General features: G+C 46.2%; 1 protein-coding gene across 2 annotated transcripts in view; it reads right to left on the bottom strand.

The window, feature by feature from the left end:
* DGCR8 (DGCR8 microprocessor complex subunit) overlaps positions 1-9,583 on the bottom strand; it is a 30,401-nt gene extending 20,818 nt beyond the window's left edge. The window contains exons 1-3 of one of the 2 annotated variants that reach the window (XM_074206526.1): positions 9,498-9,583; positions 2,064-3,056; positions 1,390-1,549 (exon numbers count right to left, since the gene is read on the bottom strand). In XM_074206526.1, coding sequence (XP_074062627.1) covers positions 1,390-1,549; positions 2,064-2,783 — 880 coding nt within the window. In that variant the 5' untranslated portion in view covers positions 2,784-3,056; positions 9,498-9,583. Of the gene's footprint in view, positions 1-1,389; positions 1,550-2,063; positions 9,111-9,497 lie in introns of those variants that run through there. The other variant, XM_074206528.1, reaches the window with a different exon arrangement.
* Between the last annotated feature and the right edge of the window lie 10,420 nt (positions 9,584-20,003).

Genomic DNA, 20,003 nt, shown 5'->3' with positions numbered 1-20,003 from the left:
CCCAGATGGCATCCCTCCACAACTCTGGAGAGTCAAATGAGTGTTGTAATCATGTAAAATTCATCACTTGGGGCCTCAGGTAACAAAAACTAGACCCAAAATCTAAGTCTTTTCAGTTTGGCCAGACCTGATGGAATCTTGAGTTCCTTTGGCATAGTAAAGGATAAGAACAGCAGCCCAGAATATATTTTAAACCTCCAAAGAAAGCTTCAGGAAACTCTCATCCTGATGATCTCTTTAACCAGGATCAGAGAAGTGGGGAGAAAAGTCCTCTGCATTGAATGGAGGCTAATCATAATGTAATCCCAAGATAATGTTTCACAAAATCAAAAAGCAGATCTGCAGTTAGCAATATTTGAGTTATCATTTCTCCATGCTTCTATCATAGGTAGTCAAATGTGCCAAGAAGAGATTGAGGTGCTTCCAAAATGAGGTTAGGAAGTCTAGGATCTGGTGGGCAAGAGAGACTTGAAGGATCACCTGCCTCACTGTGGCTAATAAGGGAAAGGGTCTTGTTTTCATTTCAAGTACTAACCCTAATCGAGGCCAAAGAACAAGAAAAGAGCCACTCTGACCTCACCTGGTAGCCCTCCCACCTCCAGTGAGCCTGCCCAAGAGAAGCACTGGGCAGACTGGGTAGCTGACACTGAGGTCACATGCTAAATCAGAGGGAAGTCTAGAACCTGAATATCTTTGGGCAGGATTCATCTCTCACTCAACTTTCAGTCTATCCCCATTCCCATCAGCTGACAGTCCAGTAAGTGTGTCCTCCCCAGCTTTAACTTCCTTTCAGGGAATGAATGTGAGGAATCTTTTTTTTTCTGGATCCATTTTTCCATCCGTGGGCTGCAATTCATTCTTTGAGCTCTCAAGACCTCATAAAAGCAATGGCCAAACGAGCCAGTTTGTTATGAGTCAGCATTCCAGTTAGGGAAAGAGCGCCCGCTTTTCCAAGGACCCCTAAGGAGCCTCCAAGCAGCTCCGGGGGGTGGAGCTTATTCTAGATAAGGAGGCCAGTTGCCTCAAGTCCATCTCAGCAGCATAGACATAATGGAAAAAAAACATTTGAAAGACCCAAAGCTATGTTCAAGTTTTTCCTTCTGCCACAACCTGAGCAATGCTCTTCTTGGCCTTCGGTTTCCTCATCTGCAAAATGAGTTGGACTACATGGACTTGGAAACCCATAAAAGCTCAATCCTGGAGCCTGGGGTCCTCCTTTCAACCCAGCCAGAGTTACCATTTTAGAAATAATAGTATTCCTGGTATACTATGACTCAACACTGTAAAAACCAAACCAAACACAGGATCCCATTCACATTCCTAATTACAACCAAAGTGTATTATACTCTACCTTTAGAAAAGACATTTTAAACCTAAGAAGCAGCTTACTTTTAAGGACAGTCTTTATTTTGGTCATCATTGGCTGTACAGTTGTTTCTCCATCAGATAGGTGATCACTCTCTCCTCCATATTTGTCCTCGATTTTCCTCTTTTTGGGGGCACAAAGACCCTCTTCTAGGAGTGCATCCACATCATTGTCAAAATCATCCTGCAAAACACTCTATCAATCAGACATTCCATCCCAGGGCCACCATTTCCTCAAGAACAGAAATTACTGACTATCCCAGTGGCAAATGTAACATCATTGCTAAAAGACCATAGCAAAAGAGAAAAACAAATGGGTAGCTTTTAAATATGGTCACTGGATCTCCACTTAATGGTTCAAGATCACCTGAAAAACAAACTGAATAAATTTTTTACTACACATTCTAGGCACAAATCAGTTAAACACACCACAGATTCACAGTCCACAGCAGCACCTTCTGAAATGGTTATCTGTTTAAATTGCCCCCAAAAGGAAAAATTATTAGTGACAACTATTTCTAAGAGTTTTGATAAAACTTTAATTGTTCCTCTTATTTCCTCTTTATCAAAATAAAATCATTCAACCAAGCAGAGTAAATAAAATTTGATTTCCTCTGCAATGTTGACTTCTAAAAGATAGCTGAACTTCCTAAAGGACTTTTTTCAGATTTCTTTAATAGTCAGAAAAGTAGACATACCTCATAGGAGAAATTCAAGGTGTCTTCGTCCACTTTATCTCGCTGAGAAATTGCTTTAGCTGGGAACCCTCCTGTTTCTTCCTCTATTTCCATAGTGTCAGTAAAATCTTCTAACTCATCCAGCACTGCATACTCCACTCTCTTTTCCTGATCAATCTCATTTTCCTCATCCCTCTTGTCTACACTTTCACCCACTACTCCTACTATGTTCCCATGACTACCATCAAAAGGACACACATGAAAATCTCCTTTGACATCATTAATACTAAAAGCTGCCTCGGTCTTATCGTCTGGCTCAGCTCCAGTATAGAGAACCTTTCTGTCTTTGCTTTTGCAGCTTTCTGTGAAGCTTACGCTAATCTTGACATCCTTAAGCAACCTAAGATCGGGGATGAATTTTCGAACTAAAGGGGCATGGCGAGCTGTTCTTGGGCTTAAGTCGCAGTTGTCTGGGTCTATGCAGAGGCGGCTTTTGTAGGGAGCAGATCCTTTGGTGAGAAGCTGGGGTCCGAAGTGGGCGTACATGTCCCCAGCAGGGGTATCTGACTGTCCAGCACCACCAGAGCCAACGTCCATTACGTCTGCGTCACTGGACGTTTGCAGGGGAGGTGGTGGAGGCTCTTCGCTAGGAGGCAGTGGCGGGAGATAAAGGTGGTTTTCCACAATCAATTCTCTTGTCAACTCTTGTTGGAGAGGAGCTATGCTTTCCAATGTCTCCATATCTTAAATTCTCTTAAAATGACCACTTTAAAAGAACAAAAACTTAAAAGTTATGTCAATCTATTCTCCTAACATGCAAAAATCCATCAAGTTAGTCAATAGGCAACACTGATGACTTAGCTAAGCTGACTACATTGTTCTTTTCATTAATGTAGACAGCTTTTAGAATCACTGTCTCAATTATTGGAAATCACAATGCATTCAACTTAAACAGTGGAAGACTTAGGAGGAGGAGCAGCTCTTCAGTCCTTAAGTTCCTTTTCTTCTTTCAACCTGTAAAGAAATGGTTAAAAAATGTCACCAACTTGCTGAAACATTTAACAAAGGAGCGCCACACATTCACAACAGGAACAGTGTGCTGCTTGCTGATGGTGGTGATTAGCACTTTAACCTCTTCCCAAGCTGGTTCTCTTAAGGAGCCAACCAACAGACTCCCATTCACAGCTCCCCATACTCCATCTTTCTAACACTCTTCTGGGCACATGGATATGCTTACAGCCATTTTTAGAAAGCCCTCCGTCTTCTTTCTCCAGAACACAGATTACAGCCAAAGACTTAAGTTAAAATAACTATTTCTTACTCACAAGGTACAGGACTGATTTTTACTAAGCTGGCTCTAGGATACCTTAACAAGGCTTTAGAGAAAGAAAGAGAAAATAAATCATTCAAATACTCCCATAATTTAATACAGATAGAACAGTTGAGTCAAAATTCCCAAGTCACTGGAATAACACTACAAAATAATGTTTAAGGGTAAAATTCATTTTTCGAGGTTAAGACGATTTAGGTTCCTATTATTGCAGAGTCAAGCCTTTGCTTTAAGTGATGCACATTCACAGGCCTATTAACTCTTTCCCGCCTCAGCAGGAAAGATCTGGAGGATTTAATGAATAAAATTACCATCTCTCCCCCTTGCTTATATTGCTACATTAAAATAACTGAGATATGTGTAATTTGTCTCCCTGGTCAGACCTCATACTTCTTGAGGGCAGGGGACACATTCATCAAGTTGGTCTGAATATAGGCTATTCTCTCAAAATGAGCTCTTCTATGTGTAATATTCATATAGAAAAATTGGAGCAGCTAGGTGGCACAGTGGATAGAGCACCGGCACTGGAGTCAGGAGTACCTGAGTTCAAATCCGGCCTCAGACACTTAATAATTACCTAGCTGTGTGGCCTTGGGCAAGCCACTTAACCCCATTTGCCTTGCCAAAAAAAAAAAAAAAAACCCTAAAAAAAAAAGAAATAGCCATAAACCCACACCAAACTTAGGTTTTATACAAGTCAGATCAGACTTCACAAAAGCCTTCACACTGCCCACCAAGACCTAGTTAGGAAGTGAGGTCAAGGCAGTCATTAAGTAAACATATTAAACCTAACAGAATTGTTTGAGTATCAAAAAGTTATGAAGTTCTTCCATAAATTATGAAGCAGTAAATAGAATGAGTCTGTTGGGCTCCCCCAATTTAAGGGAGAGCTCCCCAAGGGCAGGTAGAAAGCTTTCTGAATTTCCCCATTATCAGTATCACTGAATTCGACAGTCATGAAAAAGTCAAATAAAGATGCTTACTGACTCATCTAGTAGGCACTCTCCTCCTCAGACAGCCAACCAGAGGGGAAATGTTGCCCATCAAGACCCACTCAATTTCTCACTCAGCTTCCAAGGAACTTGGGGTGCAGTCTGACCAGACATACACAATCAACAAGCATTTCAAGTGGGTATTCCAAGAGGTCTCTGCCCTCAAGGAGGGGACCTGAACACATGGAAATACAGGATGAAGTATTCAAGGGGGAGCAGGGGGAAGGAATCAGGAAAGGTCTGATGGAGGACATGGTACTTCAGGGTTAGTCAGAGGTTTTAAGAGAAAGAGCCAAGTCCATTTCAGGCCCAGATAATCATGGGTGGGAACAGCAAGGTGGGTTGGACACTGCATGCAGAGGTGGGGGCTCAAACTAGCCCTAGCCAGTGAGGCACTGCAAATGCCATCCTAGTGACCAGGGCGAGGTACCAGCAGAGTGATGACGGGCATGAGCTTTAAGAAAACCTTTTAGCAGAGGTGGGAGGGGAGGAGAGGAGAGGACAAACTTGAGAAAGAGAAGAGATGAACTGGGGTGCTGGGATTTGGATCCTAGGAGAAGGTCAAAGTGGAGTTCAGAATAACCCTGAGCTAAGAATGAATATTCTTAAGAAGCACAAAGTGCTCAGTCAGTGGGGAAGGTCCGGCAGTCCTGAGGAAACATCTCTATCCCTGGAGGTCATTTCCAGTGCTTTGTCCCAGATGGTGGCTCTAGGGGCTAGCCTAGTATTCCCACACTATCTCCAGTGGGGCATCATCCACAGAAATAAGGACATTCAGAAGAGGAGTGAGTTTTTAGAGACAGTGAGTAGGAGATACAGTCATCCTGAGTTATATGTTGGATAGACAAATGATGAGAGGGACAGGGGACTAGGTAGGCATACAATATAGGAGGCATTGATAGAGATCAACAAATCCATAGAAGCTGATGGGATCACCGAGTCCAAAAAAGAAAAGGGCTGAGAGAGAGCTTTGGTGAGTTTGGATGAGATGAAGAGGGGACAGGAGCAGATCCATGAATACCCAAATAATGTATTGGATGAAGATGACAAAAAGCCATTAGATTCCAATTTATATCCATGATCTTTCGTAGTGGCCAAGAAATGAACAATGGAAACAAGTTTCATGTGGGTGATCAGATGGTAAGCTGCACCACCAGGAGCTGAAGGAAAGGAGAGCAAGTGGCAGCAAGGCTGGAGTTTGGAAAGACAAGGGATAGAGGAGGGGACGGCAGAGTCAAGGAAGCCTCATTACTCGCTATCTAGCAAGCCGGGTCAAATCATGGCATGAAAGTGAAGCTGGGATTTTGAAGACCATCCTAGCAACCACACACTGGCAGGTCCTACCAACCTGTAGACTTCAAATAGAGATGAGAAAGATTAGAACAAAGTAAACTAATTGAATATACCACCTTATATCAAACCTTATACTTTGACATTTAACAAAAACTCAATACCAACTTCCTCGTTTGGCTGTGATCTGCCATTTGTGGTGATTCCACATTTGTCATCTGATGATTCTTAGATCTACTTTTTCAGTAAACTTCCATCCAGACTGCCATCCCCAAATATCTAATGCAAACATCTTAAAACAAACCCTTGAAAAGGTCTTCTCTATTAGATGTCTCCACTTCCCTTCCTTTGCTTTCTTCTTCTAATTCTCTACAGTATATGTTCTGACCCTCTTTCCCAAACTTGTTTGTCACTCACTCTCTTCTTGATGCTCTCCTGTCTAGGTTTCCATGATCACCTCTCCTGATTCTCCACTCTTCCCAGAACCTTCTTCCAGGTCTCATCTTTAACACTGTGGGTGTCTTCCAAATTTCTGTACTGGGCCTGATTCTCTTCTCCCTCTAGAGATCAGGGCTGTCCAAAATGCTACCCACAATGCAGCCCTGTGGTTTCAATAAAAAACTTTTACAAGTAAGGTTGGACAGCCCTGCTCTAGATTATTACTTGGTGATCTCATCAGTTTCCATGGATTTAATTATCTCTGTGCTGGGGATTCTCAAACTGATCTTTCCAACCCTCATCTCCCTCCTAACCTCCTGACTCCAATTTTCTATTGGCCACTTCAAATGGGATGTCCTAGAGACCTCTTAAACTTGACAAGTCCCAAACTGGACTCATTTATCTTTCCTTCCAAACCTCCTCTTCCTAACTTACTTCTCTATTACTTCTCAGGATAATCCCTGCCAACATCTTCCCTATAGCCTGTGTTTGTAATTGGAGTGAAGTCATTGTGCAATCCTCACACTCTCTCCTGCCAAAGTCTATTTACTTTCCCAACATCTTCTCAATATGCTGCTTTCTCTCAGAGGTACCAAGTCCTTATCATCTCAGGTCTACACTAACAGAAGTGCTGCTGGTGGGTCTGTCTCTCAACTGCCACATTCATCTTCTCCAGGGGCTCCCTACTAGTGGCCCTCACACATTTCCAGTCTTCTGGAATAGCAGTAAGCTCCTGGCTGAGACTCCCAGTCTATCCCATCTTCAGACTGGCATTTTCACCATCCATCCTTCATGCCAACTTCTGACTTCCTTCAAGTCCCAACTAAAATCTCATCATCTACGAGAAGCCTTTCCCAGTACTCTTGTGGATCTGAAGCTTTTGTCCACAATTATTAGAATGCTGTCTCCTCCATTAGACTGGAGCAGGAGCTCCAGGGTAGGGGTCATGCTGCCTTTCTTTGGGTCCCGGTGTTTAGTAGTTTCTGGAACAAAGGAGGCACTTGAGCCAAAGTGTGTTTTCCTAAGGTTACCTACAGGTGTTCGGTCAGATTTAAATAAAAGTTTTCAGGCCAATGAAATATACTTGCCTCTCTCTCCTGGTGCAGGACATGACACCAGACCTGAAGTCAGGAAGACCTACCTACATGAGCAAGGCAGGTCAGCAAACCTGTCTGCCTCAGTGTCCTCTTCTATTACATGGGGATTACATGCATAAAGGACTGAGCATAGTTCCTGGGACACAGTAAATACAGAATAAAATATATTCATACTTGAGATTCAAGGTCATGCTAAAAATCTTTGAGATGATCATTCCTTCCATGGAGACAAGATTTCTAGACATCCTGGGAGCAAAAAAAAAAAAAAGAAAAAAAAAAAGCAGTGGAGATGATGATGATACAATCTGATGAAATGGACTAGAGCTTTACAATCTCACCTGGACTTCTCTTGCCAAGTTTTTGGCCCAACCCTAAATGAAAAAGTGAATTTTGTCAGTAAAAGTTATTCTTTTCTCAGTTTTTGGTCAACATTACCTTTTTCTTAGTCATCAGTACTCCAATCTTTCTAGTGTCTTTCTTAAGACAATTTCCCCCTGGATAGCAGTTATTTATATTGGTCTTTGTGCTGTTCTTCCAACTTCAAGAAACCTATGCCACAACCACACTCTGCAGAGGCATGAGTGTGTGTGTGTGTTTTTCTGTGTTTCTTTACTTGTTTTCTGAGAATTAGGTTGTTTAACAACAATGTCAATTTTTAGCATTGGAGAATGATCTTTTTTTTCCACTGTGGGTTTGAATGATTCTGAAAAGCTTGCCTTTTCCCACACCAGGCAGCTGCGGCAATATCTCTTACAGTCATAGAAGTGTGCTCTTTAAGAGCTATTAACAGTTGCATGTTTGCAGAGAAACATCTTTTCTTAAAAACCCACAGAATTAAAAACATAGGAGAAAAATGAAAAACATGTGTATGGGAAACCAGCTCAATCCAGTTTCATGGGATCAAGAGCAGCCTTTATGCATCAGCTGGGTGCTGGGGAAGCCAAGGCAAGCTCAGTGTTTTCCCAAGATGAAGGCATCAACACTACTGCCAGTAGGTGTGGTTGGGGGGAGGCTTCTTGCCAGGTCAGCTATCAGGTGGGTCACTCAGACAGACCGGAGAAGTGAAATAACTACTAAATCCCCCTACCTGGGTCAAATGACAAATCATTGAAAGCTACACCTCATCAGCACCAAAGTGAGACTACAAACCCCACCCACTCCCATTCACAGCAGTAATCTGAAATTTGTTATTCTACATGAGGATGCCCTTCTCAAAAGGTGTTTATGAACAGATCCTCCCCTCCTTTATAGCCTTCACCTTCTCTTCAATAAACCACACCTCATCTCCTCTAAGTCTAGCAACAAAAACAGTACATCACAAACAAGACAACCCCAGAGTATAATAACAATGTCTTTTCCAGCACTACAGATAAAAGGGAAACTAGCTGATCCATAGCCATTGCCACCCAATACAGGTAGGTATAGGAGTTCCTGGTTCATTCAACCATGCAGAGTCGATGCAAACCAAGAAGCCGGTTAACACAGATGCCCAAAGGCCCAAACGTGAAACCCTTGTGAAGGCGCCCTACCCATGAGACTAAGGTCAGTTTTACTAGGGTTCTAGTTGGGGCAAAATTCTTTTGAAAGGTCCTAAATGCTCTGCCATAGGCCTTTTCCTATTAGCCATCACACTTTCATTAAAGGCACTTGGAGAAGAAAGAAAAGGCTTTTTTCCTTTGCAGAGCGGGAATGCCGAAGGATTTGGTGCTAAACTGCTGCCTTACGCGTCTACGACAGAAACTGGAAACTTCAGCAAACACACAAGCCCCATGTCACCCACCGGCACTGGCACTGCCACTTCAGCTAGCAATGCCCAAGTCCTGAAATCACAGCCTGCCGAGCAGGACGCACTTAAAGCGGGGCGCGGAGGGGCCGCCCTCATCGCGGGGGCCCGCCGGGATCCAGGCCTCTGGGGGATCCAGGCCTCTGGGGGCCCCTAGGCCCCCAAGCCCACGCGCCATCCGGAAGCCCCTGGCCCGGCGCCCCCGGGGAGGAGGCCCGGCCCCCGCCCCCCGCCGGGGCCCCGAGGGCTGGGGGCGGGGCCGACCTCCCGGGGCTCCGGCCCCGCCCCGCCAGGGGCTCATTGAAATTCAAATGAATTCAACGGCCGCAAAGAAGGGGGAGGGGCGGGGGCGCCCCGGGGCCGGGGGGAGGGGCGCACAAAGGAGCCGGCGGGGCTCGCGCCCCCCCCCCGCCCCGCGGCGCCCCCCGCGCCCCCCGCTCCCCGCCCCGCGGCTCGCGCCGCCCCTCCCCGCCCGCCCGGCCCGGCGGCTCGGCCCCCGCCGCTCCCGCCGCTCCCGCCGCCCACCTGGGCACAGGCCGCGCCGCTCCCGCCTGGCCGCCGCTCCCGCCGCCGCCGCGCTCCTCCCGCCTGGCCGCCCGGCCCGCTCCCGCCTGGCCGCCGCTCCCCCGGCCGCCCGCCCGGCCGCCGCCGCTCACGGACCGCGGGGCACGAGCGCCGCCGCCGCCATCTTTAAACCGCCAGCCAGGCTGAGGCGGAGCGCGCCCGGGCCTCGGGGACACGCAGCGGGCCCCCGCGCCCGGCCCGCCAATGGCGAGCCGCCGCCGCCAGCCGCCGCCCCCATTGGTCGCCTCGCTGACGAGGCAGGCCCCGCGGCCAATGAAACCGCGGGGAAGCCGGGCGCGGGTTTGCTGCAGAGGGGGCGTGGCCGGGCGGGGGGGGCTGCCGACCGTTGGGCGGGGGAGGGGCGGGGAGCCACAAAGGCCGGGAGCCCCGAGCGCGGGGGGCGCGGGGAGGAGCCCCGAGCGCGGGGGGCGCGGGGAGGAGCCCCGAGCGCGGGGGGCGCGGGGAGGAGCCCCGAGCGCGGGGGGCGCGGGGAGGAGCCCCGAGCGCGGGGGGCGCGGGGAGGAGCCCCGAGCGCGGGGGGCGCGGGGAGGAGCCCCGAGCGCGGGGGGGCGCGGGGAGGAGCCCCGAGCGCGGGGGGCCGGGGCCTGGCTTCGGACTCCCGCTCCGCCCCTCCGGCCTCCGCGGCCGCCCCCGGCCGGCCCGCCCCCCGCCTGCCTCGGTTTCCCCAGCTGTACAAGGGGGTGCTCGTTCGGCCCGGCCTCGCCCCGGGGGGCGCCTAAGCACCCCGGCACCCCGCTCCGAGGGGGCCCCTGGGCGGGCCGCCCCCAGCAGGAACAGGCCGCGGGGGGAGGGGGCATGGCTGGGGGAGAGGCCGGGGGCCCCAGGGCGGAGGAACGCGTGACCCGAGGGGCGCCCGGGGAACCCCCGAAAGCCCGCAGGGCCGGTGGGAGTCAGGGAGGCCGAGCCGCCTTGGGCCAGTCCCTGCCCCCCAGCTTCGGGGCGCTGCTCTCAACGTCCCCCGAAGCCCCCAGCCCAGTCCAGGCCGAGGCCCCTCGGCCCCTCCGCAGCACCATCCCTGTGGGCTTCATCCCCATCTCGTAGGTGGGAGAACTCAGTGTAGACCCGGGCTGTGGGTGGGCTGCTTTTGGGTGTGGAACCCTGTATATCCGCCCTCCCACAGACCCCTTCTTCCCTCCTAGCTCCTCTTCCTCCCCATCATTCCCATCTGTCCCCTCCTTCCTCTTTCCCTCCCTTCCATCCTCATCTCCCTCCCCACTAAGTTTCCCCTATTCCAAATGTAGCTGGAGGAGTTCAGGGCCCAGGCCTTTCCAGACCTACCGGCCTACTCGGGACCATGATCGTAACCCCGGGCAAGTCTTGTTGCTGGTTTTTGCCGGGCAGTGGGGTGAGGTGGCTTGCCCAAGGCTACACAGCTAGGCAATTAAGTGTCTGAGGCCGGATTTGAACCCAGGTCCTCCTGAGCTGCTCCCTGGGCAAGCCTTCTTAAGCCAGTCTTCTCCTCCATGGAATGAGGCATAACAATCTTTGTACCATGCCATCAGAAGATGAAAGGTGACGGCTATTTTTGAAATGGTGTTACTACCAAGGAAGGGAAACGTGGCCAGAGAAAAGCCCCTGTAAGTAAAGGGGATGGCACCCCTGCCCAGTATTCCCTGGTCTTGGATCTAAGACTCTCATAGGGCCGTTGTTGTTCATCCTTTGTTTCAAAAAGAACCCGGGACACCCTGACTTTTGTGTGAATTGGATTTGAGGCAGTTACACAAAATCATTAGCCTCACTCTCTCTTCCATAGTCATGGAGGTCCAGCGGCTGGCAATGACCCAGAGTGCCAGGGACGGCCTTGTCATCTTTCATGCTTGACCAAACTCTAAGTGCTCCTGTTTCAACAGCCCTCATGGCCATTAGAACAAACTGTTCTCATCTACCCCTTCTGCCAAGGGAAGTCTTCACATGCTGGGGGTAGATTTCCCCCAATTCATAGATGTCTGGTGAAATCTGGACATCCATTTCTCTAAACATTTTTGAATGAATAAAATAAAATATATAGACTTACAAAGGAAACCAAAGGTTACAGAAAATAAAGTTATACTTTTTTCCATCCAATTTTATGGATTCCCTAAAATCTAACTGTGGACTTCAAATTAAGACCCCTTTCCCTAGAGGAGGGCATCTGTATAAATGGGCAAACCTTTCACAGATTTATGGAAGGTCATAGGAGAAGGTGGGAAGAGTTCTATATTTGGAGTCAAACAGCCTACCTTCTGACAAGTCTTGTCTCTGGGCCTCAGTTTCCTCATCTGTCAAATCAGGGATCTCTGAGGTCTCAGACAACTCCAGCTCTGAGATGCTGAGGTCCTTTGAATTTAGAACACTCCAAGAGTTGGTCCCTGAGCTGACAAGGAGCTCAGACCTGCCTATTTAATGATATGATGGGTAAAAGTCCTCATCACCTTTCATCAGTTTTTCTATTTAAGAACCTCCTCATTGATCTCCCTCCCATTTTGCCTATCACTCCCTGTCTAAACTTCTTCCTCCTCCTGACCCCACTACCATGGCTACCTAATTTCATGCTTGTCATTTTTGCAAAACACCTTCTATACTTCATCTCATTCAAGCCTCTCAAACAGCTTCATTAACTTTCTTACAGGTGAGGAAAGGCACACTTAAATGACTTGCTTTGGGTCATATAACTACTATCTGACCTGGATTTTACTTGAAATCTTTCTCGAACCCCCCCCCTCCCCAACTGTGTTAGTACCTTCTCCAAAGTTATCTTTTATTTCATTCCATATTTTATCTTTGTAGTAGGTTATAGCTGGCCTCGCTCTCGTGAGCCAAACTGGCCACATCATCTCGTAGGGTTCTAGGGTAATCCTGAGAGGCTTTTAGGGATTTCTTTTATTTATGTAAGGCAACAGGGTTAAGTGACTTGCCAGGCAATTATATAAAGTATCTGAGGTCACATTTGAACTCAGGTCCTCCTGACTCCAGGGCCGGTGCTCTGTCCACTGCATCACCTGGCTGCCCCTACTTTTAGGGATTTCTAATGCTATTGTCTCCAGCCCCCACTGGATATGTTCTTTCCATTTTTAGATACCAGTGATCCAAATCCATTTATCCTCAAGATAAATTAGCTCCAAAGATATAGCAATAACACAGATATCCCCCAAACTTTGGTGTCACACTTTTCCCTAGACCTCAAAGCTAACTCAATTCCCATATATAACATTGGCGCCTCCAAGTTCCCGGCAAGAGGAGACATGACTGTCCGATGAGTCGCCCTCCCAGCCGCTGAATATCCCTTCTTGTCCTTATTCTGAGCTGGCTACAAAACGCAGGAAAACTCCAACTCTTGTCTGCTGTCCTTTGTAAATTTCCAAGATCCAGGCCTAAAACAGAAAAGAACCAATGCATCAAGAGCTAGGACTTGGTTCTCAAAGGCATTTGATGGAGAGAAAACCCCAAAGTCTCTTTCCTTACACTCATGTCTCTCCAGATAGTAGTCCATAAAGGAACCAAGAGAATGCAGCCAAAGAGAGAGATGGGACGGGGCCAACTGACTCAGGCCTTTCTAAAAATGACTCTCATGCCAACTGGCCCGCCAGGTGAAAAAGGTTTCTCCTTACCAAGTAGTTTGCAGACTGGAACCAGTTCCAGAATGTCTACACATGCTACAATCTCTCATTACATGCCATCCCAGTTCTCTCATGTGGCAAATCTGCACGTAGATTTATGTCAATGATACACTTTGACCCTTCCAAACCTTCATATTATCCCTAAATAGTTTTCCTCTTGAACTGTCATATTATTGATCTCTACACATTAAAGACTGAGGCTGGTGACTGACTCGACTTTCTTGCTCCTATCAGCTTCTTGTGGTATTATTATATAATATTAATATACTATACTTAATATTTATTATTTTAGGTCCTTATTCTCCATTACTGGGTCTTCTCTTTCTCTTTAGATCAGGAATATCCAATGTTTTAGTTCTGGCTTTATCACTCAACCAAAACTTATCAAGGGTGGCCTAAGAATTTAATATAATTAGATTTTGTTGGCCCAGAAGAGCTAAAAAGGTTGGACACCCTTGCTCTAGACTCTAGATGATGGTCTCCTCAGCCCTATGAGGTCAGTGATCATCTCTGCAAATACAGATGAACTCCCAAATTGATTCCTAGTTCAGTCTCTTGCCTCAGCTCCATTTCCTAATCAACCATTGCCTAAGGGATATTTTGGACTGTATTCACCAAAAGTATCTTGAATACAACTTGCCCCTAACAGAATTAGTTTTTCCTTTTCTCCCTCGGATCCAGTCCTCCTTCAAACTTCCCTTTTACTGTCATCTTCTCTTAGTCTCCCAGGCTGTCAACCTAGGTGGTCTCCTCAGCTCCTTTCTCCCCTACATCCTCTCTGCTGCCAAACTGCCATTTTTGTTTCCATGACACCTCTCCCTCCTGCCCTGTTTTTCTAATTACACAACCGCCACCAAGGTTGTGAAAGTTAGCAGAACCAAGAGAATATTGTACACATTGTGGGATGATCAACCATGATGGACTTAGCTCTTAGCAATTCAATGATAAAGGACAATTCTGAGAGACCCCAGCACAATCCACACCCAGAGGAAAAAACTGGAGCCTTGAATGCAGAACATGGCAGACTAGCTTCACTTTTTAAAAACTTTTGTTTTCCCCTTTTCACATACTTTTTCTTCCCCTTGATTCTAATTCTTTCCCAATATGACTAATATGTAAATATACTGTTTTCCCCTGATTGTTCACTGCTAAGGGGAGGAGGTAGAGAGGGGAGGATAGAAGAAAAATGTGGAACTCATAAACTTGCAAATGGATGAATGTTTATAACCACTTTTGCATGTAATTGGAGAAATAAAATTTCAACTTAAAAAGATCTGCTAAGGAGACTGAGGAGCAGACAGGAGATCCAGGAAAGTAATGAATGTCACAAAACTCAAAGAGAAAAGAATGATAGCCATAGAGTGAGATAGAGTGAGAGAGCAAGTGTCAAAGGCTACAGGAAGGTCAATAATGAGAACTGATTTAAAAAAATCCTCTAGATTTGGAAATTGAGTCAGAATTGGTGACTTGGAGAGAACAGGTTCAGGTAAAGATGGATGGGAAACCAGATTCCAAAATTGAGAATAGAGAATTTTAAGTTATTTTAAGGAGATTAGCAGAGGAAAGAAGAGATTTAGCAGGACTGCTAATTTTCCTGGCCTGGACATGATACTCTCCAGGAGAAAGAGTCATCCATGGTCTGGAGGTCAGAAAAACCTTTTTTCAAGTCTTAGCTTTGCAGTTTACTTGCTGTGTAACCCAGGGGAAAGCCTCTAGCTTTCTTTGGAGCCCCATCTGTAGAGTGGGTATCATACTACCTGTGTGGGACAAATACCACTTAAATAAATTTCAGAGATCAAGGTATGAAGAGAAAACTTTGTTTCTTGAGGAAGGGGCCACAATCAATTAGGTTGAGGCAAAAGCAAAAGGCCCAAGAATCACATTTATCCTAACTCCTCCCCCCACACACACACTGACCCACCCTCTTTAATGGGGAATGTGGTCTTACAATCTAAACATGAAAACTACCCAAGGGAAAAGAGCATAAAATTCAAACCAAACAAACTAATCTAGAGAAACGAACATAAAGAACATAAAATTAAAACTGAAAAACTAGATTTATCTCTTTAGTCCCGGGAATTGAATGATTCTCCAGACATCCAGAGATAAGGTGAGGTCAGTTGACTCTTCACCAATATCCCAGGAGTTTGCTTTGTCAAGGGAGGAGGGCCACGTAGCTAACCAGATCCAATCTGTAATATTTTCCTAAAGAAATCTCAGACTTTATCCCACTCACTGCCAATGCTACTCTGCTGTTTCTCTTAAGCTATACAAAATGCCTGTTATATCCTTCCCCAGCATGGATCTAGAGAAGGAACTCTCTCTGGGGGTCTGAGGGTCAGGTGGGTTCTCCTGCTCTGTTGCCCAAAGGGAACACACAACACACTGAGCCTCCTCAGATGGGGTCCCTAGAGGAACTAGGTCAGGGGACCTAAAGTTCTGGATCTAACAGCTGAAGAAGGCAGAAATTAAGAACAGATGGGCATTTGGCCTTGGCTCTCCCTCTCATAGGTCTTCTCTCCCTCTCCTTTTATTTCTGATAGAGAAAGAATTGTTCAGAGCCACAGTTCTCTAATGTTTGTTCCATGGGGGAAGGGAGAGAAACCAGTTATTCTACTATTTGGGACTATCAAAGAAACCACTTATAGGGAAATTATAGGATTATCAATTGCTAAAAAAACCAAGTCAAAGACCCCAAGTTGAGAACTCTTAGACTAGAAGCTTCCTAAGACTACTTCCAACTCAGAATCCTGGGATCCTCAGAAAACCATGAACAAAATGATCAGCAATCATGAATGAGTTGGTCCAGAAAAATAGAAGAGAAGGTTCTAGATTCTTTCTGGGAGCCCATTGAGGCCCACCTTACCATGAGTATTCTCTTAGTGGAGAAGAGGATAGCACTGCTGGCTTAATGGGTAGAAGGCCAGCCTGGGAGTCCCAGGGGTCTGGTTCAAGGTCTGTCTGTGACTCCCATGATTGAGTGACTTGGGCAAATTACCTACTCTCCACCCTAGGCAACTCTCTTAAGAAGGTAAGTTATCAAGGAGTACTCTATCTGCATGTGCATTGATGGAAGGGGTTCTCCCACCTGGAAGTTTCTTACCTTGATGAAATCTTAGGACTGATTAAAGTTGTGGGGGGGAATCTATCCTCAGAACCTCAGAAACTTGGTCCAATCTTCATGGGACCAGGGGTTCCCACTGCAGCACCTGGTCTAACCCTTCAGAGATGTGGCCCTGCAGAGCTAGGAAGGTGTGGAGGAAGCAAGGACTTGGCCTCTTATCCAAGAACCAGCCTAGTTAAATTCAGAGTTACTCACCACCAAATTGACTGCAGGATAATCTGTTTTTTAAAAAGTATGTTTCCCAGGTACCACCCTCCACCTGGTAGGATCCAACTCAGTTTCAAGTCATGGCATCCTCTCCTTAATGTCTTGGGCCTCTCTGAGACCAAAGGACAAGCAACAGTTTAGTGGAAATGAGAATGCTAGTTACGGACCCCTACAACGAGGAAAGGAGGCACCTACAAAGTTGGGCCGTGATAAGAGTTAGGTTAGGGTTAGCACTCAAGAGCTGTCTGTAGCCCTTGGAATTCCTGCTGAAGCAGATACTTAGAATATGGGGGGGCGGGGGAGGAGGAGGAGGAGGAAGAAATTCTGCCCTGGGAAGGCTGTGTCTGAAGAGGATTCTCCCCATCCTGGGCATCTTTCCTGGGAGACCCTTGTGTGTGTGGTCAAACTGCCTAAAGGGAGCAGGCAAAGCTACCTCTCCCTGGCTACCAGTCCCCTCTGTGTGTGGGTAAGGCAAGCTCCTGGAAGGTAAGGACAGGCTTAGGAGGTGCTTCATTCTTAGGAACAGTTTAATAATGGTTTTGCATTCATTCAGAGGAAAGCTAAGCTCTGGAATTTGCTCTGGTCAATCAATGTGAAGGAAATGGATAAAACCTATGTGCTGTGATTTAGGAAAAACCATTCCCCCCCCCCCCCAAAAAAAAGAAAAAGTTAACTTGAAGGTTGAAGAAATAGATTGTACAAACAGAGGCCAACCTTCACAGTATTTCATTCAACACCAGCAAAAGTCCCTACTGTGGAGGCCACTTCTATCTGCTGGGATATTCTGAGGCTATTAATTATATCCCAGAGCAAAGCTGAGGCCCCAAGGCAGAACAACAACCCACTCTATTACCCAGTTTCCCAAATAAGGCAAGTGGCTGGGAACAGTTGCATCTGAGCGATTCCTTTTGTTCTCAGTCAAGTCCTTGAAAGTGTGTAAAACCCTGAAGGCCTGCGGAATCTCCCCTTGTTCCTAGGAATTGTGTTGTTATTGTCTGTCCTCCTCAAAGACCAACAAATCTCCGTCTCCAAGGTGATGCCAGGACAAGCAAGTGAATTGGATTTGATTGAGGGGGTGCTATGCAAAGTCACCAGCCCCCTTGTCCTTCAGAATCATCTGGGTTCAGATATGGATTCGGCAGACTGGAGATAACTGAGGGTGGAGGATGGGGGTCAGTCAGGGTTAAATGATTTGTCCAGGGTCACACAACTACCCAGAATCAGATGACTGAGGTCAGATTTGAGCTCAGGTCTTTCCGGGTTCAAGGCCCATGCTAACCATCTGGGAACTGCCCATCAACAGATGCTAACTAACCTTTTTGTTTTCTGGCCTTGGCTCCTGTTTTTGTTGATGGGGGTGGGGTGGGGTTGGGGGAAATGTAGCTCAGGTGGAGCATGAAAGAATTAATGTAAAAGACCAGCTCTGACCCAGAAGAAACTTCAAGAACAAAAAGGTTTAAGTATTGCTGTGATTAGTGGAAGCTAAGAGAAAGAAAGACTAAAGGCAGGAAACTACTGATCCCTAAGCAACCCAAACAACCTAAGTCACTATAAGAAGATGAGCAGTAAGGAAAGGTATGGGTACAAGAGAGGATATGTGAGGAATCAGGATTGCTCCCCCAGAAGGGGGGTTACCCTCTCAAAAGAAGATAAGCAACCAAGGAATGATTGAGCTTTTAAAGGGGCTGGAAGATGAGATAACTTAGGTGTGAGTTGACAGTAATTCAGACTATGGAGATGAAGTTATGAAGGATCTGTAGATGAGGATTGGATTATTTAATTCAGGTTAAAGCAAAGATCCATTGCTTTTTTTTTTGTTATGTTTTTGGAAGGCAAATGGGGTTAAGTGGCTTGCCCAAGGCCACAGCTAGGTCATTATTAAGTATCTGAGACCTGATTTGAACCCAGATACTCCTTCCATTGCTTTGTTGATAGGCACTAGATTTGTACCTGGGGGCAGAGATTTATTGAGAGTCTGCCTGGGAGGGGCAAGGTCCTTTACTAAAAATTCATTGAACTCATCTCTTAACTTGGACTATGGGACAGGGATAGGTGGGTCAGTATCAATGTAAGGTACAGAGTCAGTATAAAGAGAATAGAGTAATTAGAAAACTTTTCCCTACTTCACTGTGATCTATAGTCCTCAGGACCTAGTGGGAAGAATTATTTTCTGGAAGAATCTAAGACCCCAGGGTTGAAGAATTCCTGAACATAATCAGCAAGTGATTTTTAAGCTTATACTCTAAGCACTGAAGATACAGATCTCTGCCCTGCCCTTGAAGAGCCTTTCTCTAAGGGAGGAGACTTTATAATCCAAAATTTAGATTGTAGACAGGATGCAATGCTAGAGGTGAGGTGCTAGCTAAGGGAAAGTGGAAGTGGGGAGATCAATCTATCTACCTTTTAGAAAAGGGGGTTTGAGCTGAATATTGAAGGAAACCTGGAATTTGGGGTTCAGTTCAGGGTGCTGTAAAAGGAAAACTTCATAATAATTAGAACTGTTCAAGCTAAAATATCCTACTACAGAAAGAAATGAGATCCCCCAAACCAGAAGAAACCAGATGGAACTTGTCAGAAATGAAGAGGCCACCATTTTTCACCCATTGACAAACTCCAGCAGGTCCAGAGAAGGGCAGCTACATTGCAGAAGGATTTGGAGACCATATCCATATATGATTGGGTGATGATCTGGAGATGATCATCATATAATAGTTAATATAGCACCTTAAGGTTTGCAAAGGGTTTTATACATATTATCTCATTTGATCTTCACAACAACCCTGCCAAGTTTTCCCCATTTTACAGATGAGAAAATTGAGCTATAAAGATTAATAACAGGTTACACAGCCGGTAAATGTCTGAAGTTGGATCTGAACTCAGATTTTCCTGACATCTAATCCAGTTTGCTCTTCATTGTACCACCAAGCTGCCTATTATATAGATGAGTTACAAAGGAGACATTCCTGCTGTCTTCAAATATTGGATAAGTTGGGGGCAGCATGGCTAGAGCACAGGCCCTGGAGTCAGGAGGGCTTGAGTTTTAATCAGGGCTTCAGACACTTCATAATGACCTAGCTGTGTGGCCTTGGGCAAGCCACTAAACCCCATTTGCCTTGCAAAAAACCTTAAGAAAAAAGAGGTAGCTCTGGAACTGGTCTTTGATAGGAACTAGGGTCTCCAAGAGGGAGAATGTTTTAGGAAAGTTGTCCTTGCAAAGACACAAAAGTAGATAACAGAATGCTATTTATGGAGAACATTTCCAAATCAGAGACAAAGTTAGTACTCATTCACTTTTCTCTCTCCTCATTCCACCCCCTTCCTACCATGGGATTTCTTGGGATGACTCTTAGCAGGGTGCAACCTCCACCTAGGCTCCAGGTTCTAAACCTTGATTATCACCTCTATCCAGATAACTCCCAGATCTTCTCATCCAGCCCTAACCTCTCTAAGGACTTCCAGTCTCCTATCACCAACAGGTATTGACTGGACATCACTAACTGGTTATAAACTCAACATTTC

Source organism: Macrotis lagotis, chromosome X (genome assembly GCF_037893015.1).
Source record: "Macrotis lagotis isolate mMagLag1 chromosome X, bilby.v1.9.chrom.fasta, whole genome shotgun sequence".
Classification (NCBI taxonomy): domain Eukaryota; kingdom Metazoa; phylum Chordata; class Mammalia; order Peramelemorphia; family Peramelidae; genus Macrotis; species Macrotis lagotis.
Note: the sequence above shows the minus strand (reverse complement) of the source record. Positions and strands in the feature narration are given on the sequence as shown.